The 16,644-nt window shown below is 37.3% G+C and overlaps 1 protein-coding gene across 1 annotated transcript; it reads left to right on the top strand.

Annotated features, from left to right (window-relative positions):
• The first annotated feature begins 4,507 nt into the window (after nt 1-4,507).
• On the top strand, nt 4,508-16,225 carry LOC118826317. Its single transcript, XM_036597258.1, has 20 exons — nt 4,508-4,640; nt 5,035-5,098; nt 5,331-5,714; nt 5,870-6,160; nt 6,353-6,643; nt 7,199-7,573; nt 9,236-9,523; nt 9,987-10,280; nt 10,426-10,797; nt 10,894-11,181; nt 12,467-12,760; nt 12,863-12,901; nt 13,467-13,808; nt 14,591-14,887; nt 14,965-15,085; nt 15,191-15,223; nt 15,519-15,545; nt 15,839-15,886; nt 16,028-16,060; nt 16,195-16,225. The coding sequence occupies exons 2-20, from the start codon at nt 5,062-5,064 to the stop codon at nt 16,223-16,225; spliced, it is 3,885 nt and encodes a 1,294-aa protein (XP_036453151.1). The 5' UTR covers nt 4,508-4,640; nt 5,035-5,061.
• The last annotated feature ends 419 nt before the right edge of the window (nt 16,226-16,644 follow it).

The following is a 16,644-nucleotide window of genomic DNA, read 5'->3' as shown; positions in this document are numbered from 1 at the left end:
AGTAACCTGATGACAATGTTTAAAAGATGTTGGGAACTAACAGAACTAGAAAGAACCAAAACTCCTAAATATTGTGATGGCTTGCTGAAGAAGGGCCACACAAGGTCATAATATCTGCTTATAAAATGCTCTTCATTGAATTAGCAAAGGCAAAAAGTCCGCTTGAAAAAGAATTGAAACAAGAGGCCCATCCCAGCCTTACTCTTTCTCTTATGGTTACAAACAGGAACCCACTCTAACTAGCCCCCAAACCTGGCATGGGATAACAAATAAACATGCACACTTTAACCAAAGAACATCATCATACAGCATGAAATAACAACATAAAGAGTCCCTTTTCACTGGAGGCGCCTTCCCATGAGCCACTTTGAATGGCATTTTACATAGCAAAACTACTACACACATGAGAGGCAGCCCGTGGCAGCTGCTATATTATGTTGGGAAATTAGGGTTCATGTTCCTTTAAGTGTGCTGGCACATGGCCCAGTGGTCGTTTTTCCTGTTGTGGTGAAAAAGAAACAGAAAGAGAAAGTTTGTTAACCCTTTAATGCACAAGCTATGCAAACAACTTTGAGTTAAAAGGACCTGTATTAATTTCCTATTTTCTTCATGACTGAATTTTTCTTTGCTATATCTTTTGAAATCAATTTATTTTATCAATTAATAGTCCAAGTGTTCATTAAATATTTTGTTTTTGATGACCGCAAATTGTTGTCGTCAGTCTTCTTTTGTTACTTTATGAACAAATTGTTTTTGTATCATTACATCCAGTTAACACAAATACACAAAATAAATAGACATAATAATAATTTTGTTAGAATAAGCATTTTAGCAGTTATTTAATCAAAAAATAATACATTTAATTTTTAAATATGTTAATTTGTCACTTTGACACACATAACATACACGTATCACTGATAAATTCTAACTGATACTGAACTGTACTGTAACTGTAGTGAACTGTGGTGAATGTGACTGAATAAATGACTAGAAACTACATGTTTGTGCTCCTTGCATACAGGCCTGGTACACTGGGAACACCAGCTGCTGACTGTATTTGGCAGCTGGGCTGATCTTGCACTCCCTCCTCTTCACTTGGCCTTCCTGTCTGAGGTCCTCCTGTGGCTGGGTGATGGCTATGTTTGTTTTTTTTTTGTTATCCCACATCTTTCTAATATCCTTTTGGAGGTACAGCGTGCCCTCTTTTTTATATGTGACATGACAAGCTCTTTGACCAGATCCTTGATGAATAGCCAGCATTCATTGTTCATATTACCCATGTAATCAGGGTGTTGTACAGTGAAGTTGGTATAGGCCAAGGGTCAGCAACCCAAATGTTAAGAAGAGCCATTTTGCCCTTTTAACAAAAATCAGACCACCGTGGGGGCCACAACATTTTATGTACACTTTACGTCATGGCTGTAAATATGTCTCAGTATGTGCTGATGTAATAGTGTGGGCTAAAAATATATAAACAAAAACACAGACTTACTTTGCTCTGCTTTAAGCTTTAGCTCAGATTCTGATTCAGATTCAGATTCAGATTCAGAACCAGCTTCTTGTTTGAATTTTCCCATTCCACCTTAAATAGTACCTGTGGCACCAGAATGTAACTGCTGCACCTTTTAAGGTGGAATGGGAAAATTCAAACAAGAAGCTGCAGAATGAGAAGCTGACTTCAGCTTTGTGACTTTTTAGTGACAGTTTCTCATTGCAGATTAAACGTATCAGGAAACCAGCTGGAGTGATTATAAATGCAAATAGGTCTGTTTGTCTTCAAGTTATCAATGTTTGTCTTAAGTCTTTCTCTTTGCGTTTTTGTTAGCTACTTGCTAACAGCGTTTAAGACCATTTATTGTTAAACCTGCGTTAGAACGATCAGTGGAGCTTTACTTTACTGCAAAGGAGGATTATTTTATTTTTACCTACAAATCTAGTTCTGCTGTGGAGCCACAACAGGGCAGTAAAAGAGCCACAACAGGGCAGTAAAAGAGCCACATGTGGCTCCAGAGCTGCATGTTGTCGACCCCTGGTATAAGCATTAAGCAGGGCAGCATCCAGTATATTATAGCAGAGCACCATTTGTGTGCCTGGGTACAAATCATCTGATCCTTTTTGTCCGCTTTGCCTTTTGTTTTGTTATATTACTGTATCACTGCTGTTTTTTTTTCACAGTATTGTCATCCACTGCTTTGTCATCAGACATGGTGCTTCAGAGGACAACAACCTTTCCCTTTATTGGCACATAGCTCACCATGGTCATGTTGCCATTGAACCCGAAATCTGAGCTATTTATCTCTGTTGATTTTGATATCTTCAAGACAGGTGGTATGTGGAGCTTGTTCTCCACAAATTTCAAATCAAACAAAGCCACCACCCAGCCACAGGAGGACATCAGACAGGAAGGCCAAGTGAAGAGGAGGAGCACAGTAGCTGGTGTTCCCAGTGCATCAGGTCTGTATGCGAGGAGCAGAAACATGTAGTTGTAATTTGAGAGGCATGTGACCACTGAGATAGCAGTTATATGATTACTAGATGGTAGTAATCAAAAATGAAATATTTAATGAATACCTGAAATATGAAATGCTAAAAAAGGGACAGAGAGCTCGTTGCTCTGCCTCGCCGTCACCGACCCCGCTCCCCAGCTCAGCCACCTGGATTGAACGTGAAGCGAAGTAAAGTGACCTCGCCGGGGAAACGGAAGCAACTCCCTTGCAGATCTCATCCTTTCCCTGTCCTTGCAGGGTTTCATCTGCACTCAGAATTTGGGCCCCGCCTTCCCGCCAGCTTTCGCGGCTGTCATCAGGCCCACGAGACGGGCACCTGGCACAGCTGATCGCATCTACAGCCGGGAACCAGGATCAGACAAAAGGTAACACATCATGTAAAATGATACATATGCAATGTTTTATTCACATTCACTATCAAAACATTGGGTTATTATGGGGCATTAAAAGGCTGTTAGGCTACAGTGGAGTAAAAATGAAATGGAATAATGTATTTAAAGGAAAAACATAAGGTCAATCAAAGCAAAATGATTTTAGTCTAAAGTCTAAATCAGTTAAAAGTCAGAAATGCTTTCTGAACTCTGACTTTGAACCAATTTTCTAGAATGATTTATATAATGCTACTAATGTTACTACAAAATACTAATAATCATTAAAAAGTATAAGATTGTTTCTAGATAATGTTATTAAATAAAGATAGAATATAATATTTTCTAATAAACTACAAATAATGTACTTTTTTAAGTCTTCTTTGGTGGGCTTATATTCATTTCTTTCTTCTGAGTTATTTGTAAAAACAAATAACACATTTTAAAACAATAGATAATATAATTTTTAAATGAATGGTATTCAAATATCACAATGAGAAACTATTTCCTATCTTAAAGCGTTTCCCACACTTTTATATACAATTTTGGTAGCTGTAGTTTGAACACTGACATTTGCACATCTTTGTATGTGGGTTCATGCCCAGGATTTATTAATCTGTCCCTTGGAAATAGTTAATGTTGTAACTTTTGTTTATTGTTTATTACCCCCTCTGGTGGCCAGAAGAAAACAAGTACCCATGAAGATGACTTCAGGCCCAAGTATTAGAGTTACCTGTCAAATTAGACCAGGTGTGGCTGACTGGAGACAACAGCTTCCTTTAATCGTCTTGCTGTGCTGCCGTAACAGCTTTGCTTAAGTATTGACCTTTTTACATGTTAAGGATCTGATTTATTAGGACTGCATTTATGTGCTGTACTTTGGTTGACAAATATCTTGAGCCTGGAAGAAGTTGTCAAGTTCTGAGTTCACCATATTTGTGGAAAGTCTGGCAAAAACTTTTAAATCAAACTGACAAAAGGTCAATACAAGGTATATTTTAACAATTCTGTTCGGACACCACACCATAGCAGCAGTGTGTGATGTCTTAGGATGGCACAATAATTTAATCTTTCCTCCACTTCACATGGCAACTCAAACAAATTAGCTATGAGTAAAGAAAAGGAGTAACCTGTGTGGTCCTGTGGAACCCCTTAATTTTAAAACCCCCACTTTGCATTTTTAAAGTCAGTCATCTGTGTTCAGTATTTGCATCAGCTCTTGCATTTCATACTGGTGATCATCCTCATAATGAACTGACTTTCTCATCAAATACTGGCACAAAGTCAGCATTTAGATTGGAATTCTGTCTATGACATTTTCAGCATTGATTTTCATATTAGATGGTTGTGTGTGACCAGACTGAGCCAAGAGTGACTAGTCAGGAGACCCCTTAAGTGAGAGAAGACCCATTAGGTAGGGTCACAGTTACAACTGATTGATTCAGGAACCACAGTGGCCAAAGAGAAAGAGAAATGTGTTTGGGTGTGATGTTTCCTTGTAATGAAAGTTTTTCTAGGCACATCACAGATGTGCCATACTAAAAGTAGTTAAATTAGGAAGGGAGGGGCTTGGTCTAAGAGCATATTCTAAGTACTGCAGAGCTCTGTTGTTGCAGTCCTGTGATCTCTGTCATCATGCTGGGTACTGTACAACTTTTTCACTGACTAATCAAAAAAACAAATCTAAGCAGCGAGAGTTTATGGATGTTAATCGTGCTGTTTTTGCTGTGAGCTGCTGTTTGTGTCTGATTTTCTAAGGAGGAAGGTAAGATATTTAAAAATACGTTATTTTTTTGTTAATACCAGATGATTTTTTAATTTTGTCTAAATCAATTATTAAACTACTTTAAAACAATACAGACTAGATTGTTCAGTATTGCCAGAAGAATTACTAGTAATTTGAAACTTTGTTGTTTTACATTATTAACCTAATGAAGTGAATTTAACAGCATTGCACTGCATTTGAAACTGTCTCCACTGCAGTTGTGGCCTTGTAAGTTAAAATTTCAGTTACAAAGAGATTATGGCCTTTGAAAATTGTTGATTTCAGCTGGATAAATATATGTAGTGTCATCACAATATAATGAAGCTCTGAATGAAGTACAGTTATCCATAGTTATCCAAAAAATTAACCAGTGGAATATCTATCCTATTGTCAGAATATCAATGTATCTGCAGTCGAGAACATGGCAAGACTTCTGCTGCTGCAAGTGATTTTTCATGGTACAGTTTGTTTTTATTTATACTCTTTATGCAAATAAAAATTGTTACTCACAGGATTTGTCTATAATTTTATTGAATTATTAGACTATTATTAGAACATTTTTAGTCACAACAGCAGTTTTTAGAGTAAAAAAAAAAAATCATTTAAAATATAGGGGAAAAGATGTAAAGTATAGAATGTTTAGTTCAGTAATAATTCACTCTTAAAACTTTTATTATTTCTGGTACACAGGCATCCTGTTTAGTGGTACCTGGACATGGTCAGTAACAATGCCAGGGAGCATTAAAGGCCTATACGGTTCCTGCTTGGTTATACCATGTAGGTTCTCCTACTACTCATATCCACCTACAAACCCTTATCGAGTAGTGTGGTATCAGTATGTTAGTCGTGGATACCCTTTAGTGTATGATAGTTGGAACCCTGGATCAGTGATTGACAAGTTCAGATGGAAAACCAGTTTATATGGGAACCCATCAAAGAGGGACTGCAGCCTGCTGATTGACAACCTTAATCAATACCACCATGGAGAAAAGCTTTATGCCTGGATAGACCCGGAAAATGTTGGATACAGAACTTATGCATTCTATGATGTTACCAGTACGATTAACATTGAAAGTAAGTATTTGATCTTCTCACTTTGCTTTTCATAAATCACTGTTGCACTTTTTTCAACATAATTAAACTGTGTTGTAACAACGTCTTAGATATAATGTCTTTCTTCTCCCTAATTCAGTGCTGATATTCTCTGATGTTCATTTTGCCTGTTGTAGCATCAGCACAAGTACCCAGCATTGGCATTTTTGGAGGAAACCAAATTGGGCAACACATCACTGTCCACTGCAGCACTTACCACACCTGCCCTTACAGAAAACCCTCTCTGACTCTGAGTGGGATAGATGGAACACAAGACAGATTGGAACACACTGACATTGGAAGTGGCACCTGGAAAATCACGCTGATACGTGAAGGGATTGTTAAGTCTGATAACCAAAGAGTTGACTGTGTGGTCAGACATCCCGGTGGTCTTTCGGCTTCAGCTACTAAAACACACACTGCGACATGTAAGTGCCACTTCTGTATTATACATTTCTGAATTATCGAAAAATTAATTGTGTTGACCCTGGAAACAAGAAACATCTAGACACACTTTCTCATGTCCTTTTTAACATTCAGTGGCACATGAGTCATGAAATCAGATTCATAGCATTGCATTGTGGTTGTGTAAAGTCAGATTTTATCTTTATTATCAACAGGTCCCATTTACAGACCCCAGATTACACCTGATTCCAGCACTGAGTTTCTTGAGGGAGTGGAAACAGACATCATTTGCTCGGTCAGATACAAGTGCCCCAGAGATCGACCTTACATCACTTGGAATGGTGGACAGTTATCTGGCAGCATGTCTCTTGTATCTGGAACACAACAGGAAGCTAGATCAACATTAAAGTTCACTGCAAGTGCTACTGACCATGGGAAAGTCATTACCTGCCAAATAGATTTTAAAGGAAGTGTTCAAAGAGTCGCAATTACTTTAAAAGTGAAAAGTGAGTAAAAACCCTTCTTAAGTTTTCTGTTTTTACTGATTGTCCAGTATTTATTTCCATGTATTTAAGCTACACATGTGTTGTTTATTATACAGTACTTTGCTTAAATAGATAAATAGCCAGTGGCTGCAATTCTAAAATGTACCACTAGAGGCATACTTATAAAAGAGCTGTAAGTGCACGTCTGAAAATGAGGGTCTGAAGTTGTGGCGCTAAGGTTATGCTTTTGGATGCTACTGGTGACCTTCATTGCCAAAAATTTGTGCATACTCACTCTGAAGAGTGTAAAAATTAGGTGGCACTGGCACCAGCTGGAAAAGTATTTTTAAATCAAACCATCCATATTTTCCAGAGTTACATGACACAGTGGCCCCCAACCCACAGGCATCATAGCTTAAATAAATGCTATATTTATTTTGCATAAAGTCTCATGTAAGCATCAAAAAAGCATCAAGTTGCAGTCAGTCATGGTGCTTATATAGAATCTGTACATTCTGGGGCTGAAAGATATACACTTACTGCATTATAAATATTATTGTACCATGTTCTTTAAAGGGTCAATGTTCTCCCGTGACTGGACATTCTCCATGCCCAATGCGATCAGAGGGGTCCGGGGCTCATGTGTGGTCATTCCCTGCAGTTTTGACTTCAAAACCACACAGCCTCCCAATGTCAATGTGAAATGGTATGAATTCTCTGATACACAGTATCCTTTAGTGTACGATCAATCAGCACAGAATGTTATCACCAAGTTCAGAGGGAAGACGAGCTTGTATGGATCTCCAAATGAGGGAAACTGTAGTTTGAAGATCCAGTCTCTTGAAATGCAGCATAACCAGGAGAGACTGTATCCATGGATGGACCCAAAGCCTATTGAAACGTACCACAGAGAAAATTACCTTGATGTAACCATTGCACTTGAAGTAACAGGTAAGACCCAAGCCTTTACTGGTTGTTTTTATTGTATACGCTTATTCTCTTTACAAATCTGACATGTTGTTGATTTTGATTTTGTCATTATTATGTTATCATACTGCATAGTGTGTGCCTCAGGTTGTATTTAGTGTCCTCTGTTCCATGTTATCTGTGTGTGGTGGCATCATTTCACCTGCAATAAATGTTATGTTTTATGAACTGCAGTGATATATCAATTCGGATAAATGGTACCTATATTAAACTTCTTACCTTTACCAGTAGGTCAGTAGGTCAGCTGCTTGGTACATACAAGAACCATTTTTACACACGAGTTTTCATTACAGGATTGGAAGACAAAACCTGTCACACAATGACCATCTGCATGTTAGAATATGTTTGTGTGAGTTTGTAAATTTGTTAAGTGACAAATTTGCCACATACATCAGTAGTTCAGTTTAGATGCTCATCATTTGAATTTAAACTTAAAACATGCATTTTCTGGAAAAAAGTGTAGTGATTACACAGCTTAAGTAACTCCCCTCTCTTGCTACATTGTTGCTATAGCATTCCAGGTAGTTGCTATGGTGTTGCTAGATGGTTGCTATTGTATTTTTCAGTGGTTACTAGGATAATGTTAATGGTTTCTTAGTATTCGGGGTGGTTGCTAAGGTGTTACTAGGTGTTTTCTAAGTTCCTTTGTCTGCTTTATTATCATATGGGTGTTGTCTTAAATTGCTGAGATGGTTTGAATGAATTGCATATATGCTTTATTTAAATGCTGTCTGATGATATACGGCTTTGACATCAATTATACATCTGTATGATTTTATTTACACAATAAAAAAGAAAAAAAATACCTAGTTAGAACATTCTAGGGTTGGTTCAGTGTTGGTTTCTCAAAAACGTAGTGGACAATAATGTGGCAAAAAAATATTGAGAAGAAGAACATAAACCAGATAACAATAGTACCACTAACTACTTAAATTTGTGCGACTTTTTCACTGAGTCTTTCTTGAGGTACAAAGAAAAATATGGAGCTGTGTGTTTCAATACATGCAGTAAAATAACTAAGAGCTAAGAGCAAGTGACTTGGCAAAAGAGAGTGTTAAAAGTTACTAAAGTACTTGGTCCATCTTACACTGACACCATCTGGCTGAAGTTTGAGTTGCACTTTATCGACTTAGTGTCCCAGTAAATATCAAGGGTAATTCATAAATCCAAAAGTACCTAGATCATGTTTAACTATACTATTTCTGCTGGAAGTGTAGGGCCAGGGTAATGAGGTGATATGCAGATTACTCGACACAGCCTAATTACGGAAAATGTTTATAGCGTTAGGAATTATTGCTTAGATTACTGAGAAATTTGCATTGAAGAAACTTCTTTTAATGATGTCTAGTTGACAGTCATTTCTCCCTTTCCAAAAATGTCTTTCATGTAGAAATTCACTTTTGTAATTTGCAGTTATTTAGCTTATTGTTACTTTAGTATCACAGCAGTAGCACATGTGAAGACCTGTCCAGGGTGTATCCTGCCTTCCACCCAGTGACTGCTGGGATAGGCTCCAGCTCCCCCCCGCGACCCAAAAGGATAAGCGGTTTAGAAGACGTGTGTGTGTGTGTAGCACTTGTGAATGTCATTTTAGTATTCACCAATAAATGTGTTCATCTTTTCTAGATAATATTGAGAAACCGAAGGTGGACATTACTGGCAGTGAGCAGGTTGGAGAGCCGATCACCTTGTCATGCAGTGTGATACACACCTGTCCTTCAACTCCCCCAACACTGAGCTTCAGTATCTCCCGTGGAACTGAACGTCTAATGCACACACCCCTACATGAAGGCAAATGGAAGATAACCAAAGAGATTACATGGAATGTCCAGGAGGATGATGTTTCTGTTACTTGTACTGTTAGTTATTCAAGTGGACAGACCGCTGTGACTGAAGTCAGGCTCCGCCCCTTATGTGAGTCTCATATAGTATATACTGTTCTTCATAACAAAAAGCCCTACTTGGAAGCTACTTATTCAGTCCATAAATGGAAACTAAGCTGCAAAATCAGTCCGTTTAGAATTCATTGTTTCTATGAGGTCACAAAAACCAACAAATTTTCACCACCTATTTCACAGAACCTATTCAACATTCACACTGAAGTTATAAGGTGTGTTTCAGCCTTGTTTTGACTGAAGCAGGGACCCCATCAGAACAGAGCTCATTTACAGCTTTAAGGCTGCTTGCTTTTGTTTGAGGGTGGGGGCTGCAAAGTTCCCAAAAAATCAAAAGGGAAGGTGGCTTCTTGGGGAAAAAGTTTGAATATGTGTGGGTTTATTACAGTAATGCTTCTGTTGTAGAGCCATTTTTATTCCAGAGAGTATTCAAGAATATTCAGTTACCCAAATTTGTGATTTCTGATTATTTTTCCCCTCAGGTGCTTTTGAGAAACCAAAAATAAGCCCAACACAAGATGAAGTCATGGAGGGAATTGAGAAGATCTTTAGTTGTACTGTGCATCACACATGCCAAAAACAGAAGCCAGCCCTCACCTGGAACTACCAAAACATGCCAATTTCAGTTCAAACTCAAAATATTAACTCCACTATTTGGGAAACAGTTTCCACATTAAAATTCAGAGCAGTGAAGGATGATCATGGAAAGTCATTGACATGCACAGCTCAGTCTTCAAAGGAAGAGTCTTCAGATTCTGTTGTTTTAAAAGTAAAGAGTAAGTTTATTTCCATCTTTCAGATTACAAACCCAACAAGATGGCACTCAATATAAATAATTTCGATATGAATATTATACTTATCAATAATTATCAAAATGGATGTTGCATTCACTGCTCATCACTTTTTTGCCCCTTAATAAAGGAGGAATGTCCTCACTGGACTGGACATACTCAATGCCGAGCAAGATTAAAGGCCTTCAAGGCTCCTGTCTGGTCATTCCCTGTAGCTTTGACTTCAAAACCACATGGCCCAGCAAAGTCAGGGTGAGATGGTATGAGCTCTCCACTACACGGTATCCTTTAGTGTATGATGAAGACGGCCGTGGTGTCACTAGCAAGATCTGGGGGAAGACAGAATTGTATGGATCATCCAGTGCGGGAAACTGCAGTTTGAAGATTAACCCACTAATAATGCCACAAAACGAAGAGAAACTGTATCCCTGGATGGATCAAAATCCAGTTGAATCATTCCACAAAGAAAACTATGACAATTTCGTGGAACTTCAAGTAACGGGTAAACACTGTTTAAGAAAAGTCACACTTACACAGGCTCATTACATAAATGAGTAATGACTGAATTCCCAAATTCCCTTCTGTTTCCTTCTGACAGAACAAGCTGATAAACCAGAGCTCAGCATCCTTGGCGTACCCCGAGTTGGAGAGCAAATCACAGTGTCCTGCAGTGTATATCATACCTGTCCATCCAGTCCTCCAACACTGAGCATGGGTAAAGCTCTACAGACTGACACCACTGCACATGCTCCCGTGCAGGATGGATTCTGGGTGATCACCAAACAACACACATTTGTAATTAAAGAAGATGAGCAAACCGTTACATGCAAAGCCACATTCCCAGGTGGTCAGACATCAGAAGCGTCGATCAACCTCAATGCTCAATGTAAGTAATAATCCAAAAAGTGGATGTTAACAGCAGGAGATACAGACCTTGGAAAATGTATTGAACCTACATTGTAAAAATGCAGTACTGTGCAAAAGTCACAGACCAGCCTTCATTCATTTAATTTTCTGTCAAAATGGTTATTAGTTATTTAAACAAGTTATTCAAACAGCAAAAAACAAGAAAACATGCATATTTAACAGCCAATTACAGACAATTAAATAATATAAACAAAAGTTGATTTCTGACTTTTACACAGTAATGTATATGCTGCTGTCATATGAAAAACCATGTGTTTCCATTGTTTTCTGCGTTTTATTAGTCTGCATCATTTGAGCACAACAGCTGTCCTTTACTTTGTCTGAACATCTGATGAAGAACGGACCAATAGAAATAGTCCAGAATGTCTTGGAACAATATCTTGTTACTTATCTCACAATACAAGTTACGTAGATGTTTGCCTTCTCCATCACATAAAAAAAGTTAAATTAACAAAACGTTGGGACAGTACATAAAATGCAAATGTATTTGAACAAAAACAGTACAAAGACAAAACATGTAGTATTTGTACGTATCAGCTTCATTGATTTTTATTAATATACACTCATTCTGAAATCAGTGTCTGCAACACATTCCAAAAAAGATGGGACAGTGGCAATTTAAGACTAAATAGTTGAGCATTAGTTCAGGCAGGCCACAAAGTCAAGCTCAGGCCCCAATCTCAAATGGCCTGCTATGCATACTACTGGCTAAATTCTTTAGGGTGTTTATTTAAGCTGCTTTAACCTGCCCTTTCTCGCCAAAACCTCTGCAGCCACTTCACAGCCCACCTCCACCCTCATTCCTCCATCACCCTGTGTCTGTCAATTAATGTCGTGTTTGCTGTAATTGATGCCTCCTCTGCTCTTTACCCTAAGGGGGTCTTTCTGCTGTTCTCCAGAACAGAGCCATAATGCCATATAAAACTTACTACAACTGGAAACAAAATATTTTCTTTGACAAAATGGTCCTGATTGGACACTGTTTTTATATCATTTTCTATTTAATACAGGTCAAACAGAATTTAATCATCAGTGCTTTTTGTTTGTATTAGCATTTTTTTTTTTTAAATAAACAAAAGCAATATATTTCATCAATCCATTAAATTATTTCTCATCAACTTCCTCCTTCTTCAGTTTTTACAGTGTAAGTTCTCTATAGTTTTTTGATCAGGGCTGCAGTTTGACTTTAGGTCTACTTGCATGGATAGATCTGCTCAATTCTCTCTCCTACATTGATGTTTCAGGTATCCACAAAGATATAGTGATTGAGCCAGAGCTGGCTGATGTCACAGAGGGAGTCGCAGAAAACTTTACCTGCAAAGTTTTCCATTCTTGTAAAAAACAAACTCCAGATATCACCTGGAACTATGAAAACATGCCTGAGACTGTGGAGACTAAACAAAACCGAGGATCGGGCTGGGTCACCAGTTCAAATGTACTATTTTTAGCATCAATGGAGGATCATGGAAAGAAGCTCACCTGCACTGCAAAATTTCCTTATGGAGAAATCACAGCTTCTGTGGTTTTATATGTTCAAAGTGCGTAAAAACTGCATGATTAAAGCTAAACTTTCACAGTGAATTTACCTACAATGTGCATAACCTCATCATATATCATGTCTTATTTTTATTCTTCTCCAGAGTTTGTGCCCAAAATAGTGGATCCATTTGAGAATGACAGTAGGTTTATTTCTTTTTTTCTGTCTTTGTTCAGTTTACCTTTGAAGAATTTTGAAAGTGTTGTCTTTCTCAGTATAAAGGCTTTATTATGAGACTTTGAATAACAGAGTGCAGTCTTGCTCCTTCATATATGGTTGTTTCTACCGACACATGTCCAAATTTTTAGACACTAAAATTTAAGAAAGACAAGAATTTGTTTTATGACACTGTGGGCTGTTGTTTCAATGTTTTTTTTAAATATACATGACATATAAAGTCTTTTTGAATATAAACAGCATGGTCTGGCAATTTTCAAAAGTATGTGGACAACTGACTGTGGGAACATTGTCCCTCAAAAAAGGTAGCTTTATACAAGAAAAAAAAAAGTGACTTGAAATGGAAGTTAATTTAAGATTAAGATTTTTTAGGATTAAAATTAAGATTTTTTTTCAAGTAATTTTGGACCATTTTTATTGGTCCATTTAACATAATTTTTAACGCAATGCAAATGACTTATTATAATTATGCAAAAAAGAACCATTTGATGACTGCCAAATAACAGTGACATATCTTTACTCAATTTCAGCTCTGCACATTTACGAGGCAAATGTGGTGTCCAGGATCAGTGCCCTGACCCGCTCCTGTGTGGTGATACCGTGCACTTTCCAGATCGGAGATGTGCCTGTCACCCGGCTCCGTGGCCTATGGTACACCAACAAGGGGGAATATGTTTTCCATACTGGACAGACCAACGTTCTGGACAACTTTAAAGGTCGTACAAAGCTGTTGGGGGACACAAATGAGCAGAACTGCACTTTAGAGATTGATGATGTCCAAGCCCACGATAATGGGCCATTTTGTTTCCATGCAGAAAAGGGCAGCGACAAGTACAGGTTTAACCACAGCTGCGTTTTCATCTTAATGAAAGGTGAGAAGATAATTCTGTTATACAATAAAAATGTGTGCATGTGCTTTCAGAACCTTTTTGATTAACAAATTAGATGAACAACCAACACAGATAGAAATTCACAGTGGAATCAAACAGTCACATTTTGATTTACTATGGGTGGGACCTATTTTGTGAGAAAAAAAGGTCACCCTAAGCTTTTGGTAATCTCATGAGATGAGACATGATCTTGTAATGAGAATACATGTCTGGGGACAACTTGTTAAACTTTTGGTGGTGTATTGTAGTGAAATGGGTTTTACATACTGAAAACAGTCATAATTCGCTGAAACACAGCTTATAACTTAAACATGACTTGGTGTAGCTAAACTCTGTAGGCTGAATGGATTGATGTATGTAAAGGCATTGGTTGTTGTGACATCATGTAAATATTAAAATCAAAATAGGCTGTTTTTGCAGCTTCATTTCCAATTATAGACTGTATGTGATGGGAAATTTACTGCATGCTTTCAAACTTTGACATTGTTTACATACACATCTAACTCTTTTATCTTAAAAAAGTGAGGAAAATTCAGTTTTCCATTTTATGGACCTGCTAATGTGCAGCAGCATTAACTATGTGCCAACATACTGTTAAGAATGCTATAAAGGTGCCAACACTTTTCTCATTTTTTGACCAGCCTTTGACATTTGTGGCCCAAAATGAAGGTCTAGCTCTGATGATCAAGGTTTGCCACTGCTAGAGTACAAAACCATTAACTTTGCTTTGATGAATGTCTATGTTTTTTTTTTTTTGTATTTAGCAACTCCTGACAAGCCTGTGATTTCGGATCTTCCTGAAGAGCTGGAGCCAGGCAAGAGATATACAATTAGCTGTTCTGTCACCCACACGTGCCCCTCACACCCCCCAACTATAACCTGGAGTATTCCAACTGCCAAGAAAGTGGTTAGCCACATGGAGACAAGTGCAGGCCAGTGGAAAACAATCTCAACAGTTACTTACGTACCAACTGGCTATGAAGAGGAAGAAGACCTCATTTGCACAGCTTCATTCTGGAGAGGAAAGAAACAAGAGAGTTCAGTCGAGCTTCCTGTGAAAAGTGAGTATGTAAAAGAACAGTGCGATGCTGTGATGGTTCATTGCATAACTGAAGACTAATGAGTGCACTGTTTTTAGGATATGAGGGGCTGAGAATGGAGACCATAGGACCTTACATCCTCGCACCTTTGTTTCTAGTTTTACTTCTTTGTGGCGTAGCTATAGCTGGAGCTGTCATTTATAAGAAGAGGGCTAGGCGGTAAGTTTATGTGTATGCTAATGTTGAGAGTTATCCTGTAGTTTGCAGAATTATTATTCCAACAATTATTTTGCTTTTTGTTATTCAAATCTTGCTACATTATAGGACGCCTTCAGACGGAGAAAGGATTGAGAAAAGGTGAGCAAGATATTTCTTTATTTTTATACCTATGATGTATGCATAGAATTTAATTCACAGCAAGTTAACGTGTCCCATCTTTTTTTTTAATTAGTGAAACTGACTTCCTGTTTTAATTAAATTTGAATTAAATGCCCTTTCTTTTGTCATTAACTACAAAAATGTTATTAGAATGGTTTAAGTATGCTACATGGAGGTTACTCTGTACTCGGTTGTTTGAGAACATTGATATTATATTTCTCTACACAGTGCTATTTGCTTAATTTGTTTAATTTATTCTTCATTTTTTTAATAGGAGATCGGTGTGGGCCCAATTATCCAGGTTAGATTAAAGTGTTTAAATGCAAGTGTGATAAAAGGAAAACACTACAGAGAGTGTCCTCAATAATTACTCACATTATTATTATCTTTATTATTATCATGAGAAATAATGTTGGCTAAAATACTGTTTTTAAAGTAAAGTACTGTAATAGTAATAAGATTATTCCAAGATTCCAGATTAATTCCAAATTGATTCCAAAATAAATCAATCACAAAATTCTCCGTAGTCCTTTATGGAGATATAAGAAAATTAATTTTGTGTCTATACTAACGAATATTTTATGTCTACAAAAGGAGATCTGATGGAACTGCAAGCTGGCTGCCATCTGTGAAAAGAAACAAGTAAGTACTTGAGAAAATGACACCAACTACAGCAAAATATTGCCTTTCTGTGGAAACATAAGACAACTATGAAATATTTCTCTTTCATGACTTACACTTCACACTGAAAATAGGTTGTAACATTGTTAATTTCATCCACAGTGTACCAGCACGGCCACCAAAACCTGAGAAAAGGCAAGCTTTTTTTTTTTAAATTTAATTTAAATGTTTCATAATAGTTTTAAAAATTATCAATTTGAATTGAACTGTAATATAACAGAATAAAAAATGTTGTTATTACATATGTTTTCCTTTCCCCTTGAGAGTAGACAGAGCATCTGGAGCCGCTTTTCCAGGTGATTATCTTTGACATTCTTGTGTGTTTAGGGTACACGTTCTTTTTGGTTTTTACATGTTTATGTATAATTATTCCAATATAATAACAATATTAATATTATTTTGTCATTGCAGAAGAGGTCCGGTCAACAGTGCAGGTCTGACGGTGGAGTACAAGTAAGTACTGTGTCAGTAAAGCAGTCAATAAAGTAGTACAGTTAGCAGACTACTTTGATAATGTATACAACACTGTAGTTTTATTTCTCAGTTTAAGCTGTGGGTGGTGCTGTGTTGCCTTTCTCAGTCTTTTCATCTTTACAACAGAATATACAACTGTGAAATATTTGTTTTTTTATGCATTTGCCGCTGTAACATTGCTGATATCATCTACAGTGCACCCCAAAGGCCACCGAAACCTGAGAAAAGGCAAGCTTTGAATAAAT

Source organism: Colossoma macropomum, unplaced genomic scaffold (genome assembly GCF_904425465.1).
Source record: "Colossoma macropomum unplaced genomic scaffold, Colossoma_macropomum, whole genome shotgun sequence".
NCBI classification, from domain to species: domain Eukaryota; kingdom Metazoa; phylum Chordata; class Actinopteri; order Characiformes; family Serrasalmidae; genus Colossoma; species Colossoma macropomum.
Note: the sequence above shows the minus strand (reverse complement) of the source record. Positions and strands in the feature narration are given on the sequence as shown.

Bases quoted from the DNA above. Each gene is read 5' to 3' on its own strand.
- LOC118826317 (XM_036597258.1), top strand. From the start codon at position 5,062: ATGGCAAGACTTCTGCTGCTGCAAGTGATTTTTCATG. The intron at 9,524-9,986 runs GTGAGTCTCATA...TTTTCCCCTCAG, and splicing joins AGTCAGGCTCCGCCCCTTAT to GTGCTTTTGAGAAACCAAAA. The intron at 16,061-16,194 runs GCAAGCTTTTTT...CCTTGAGAGTAG, and splicing joins CCACCAAAACCTGAGAAAAG to ACAGAGCATCTGGAGCCGCT.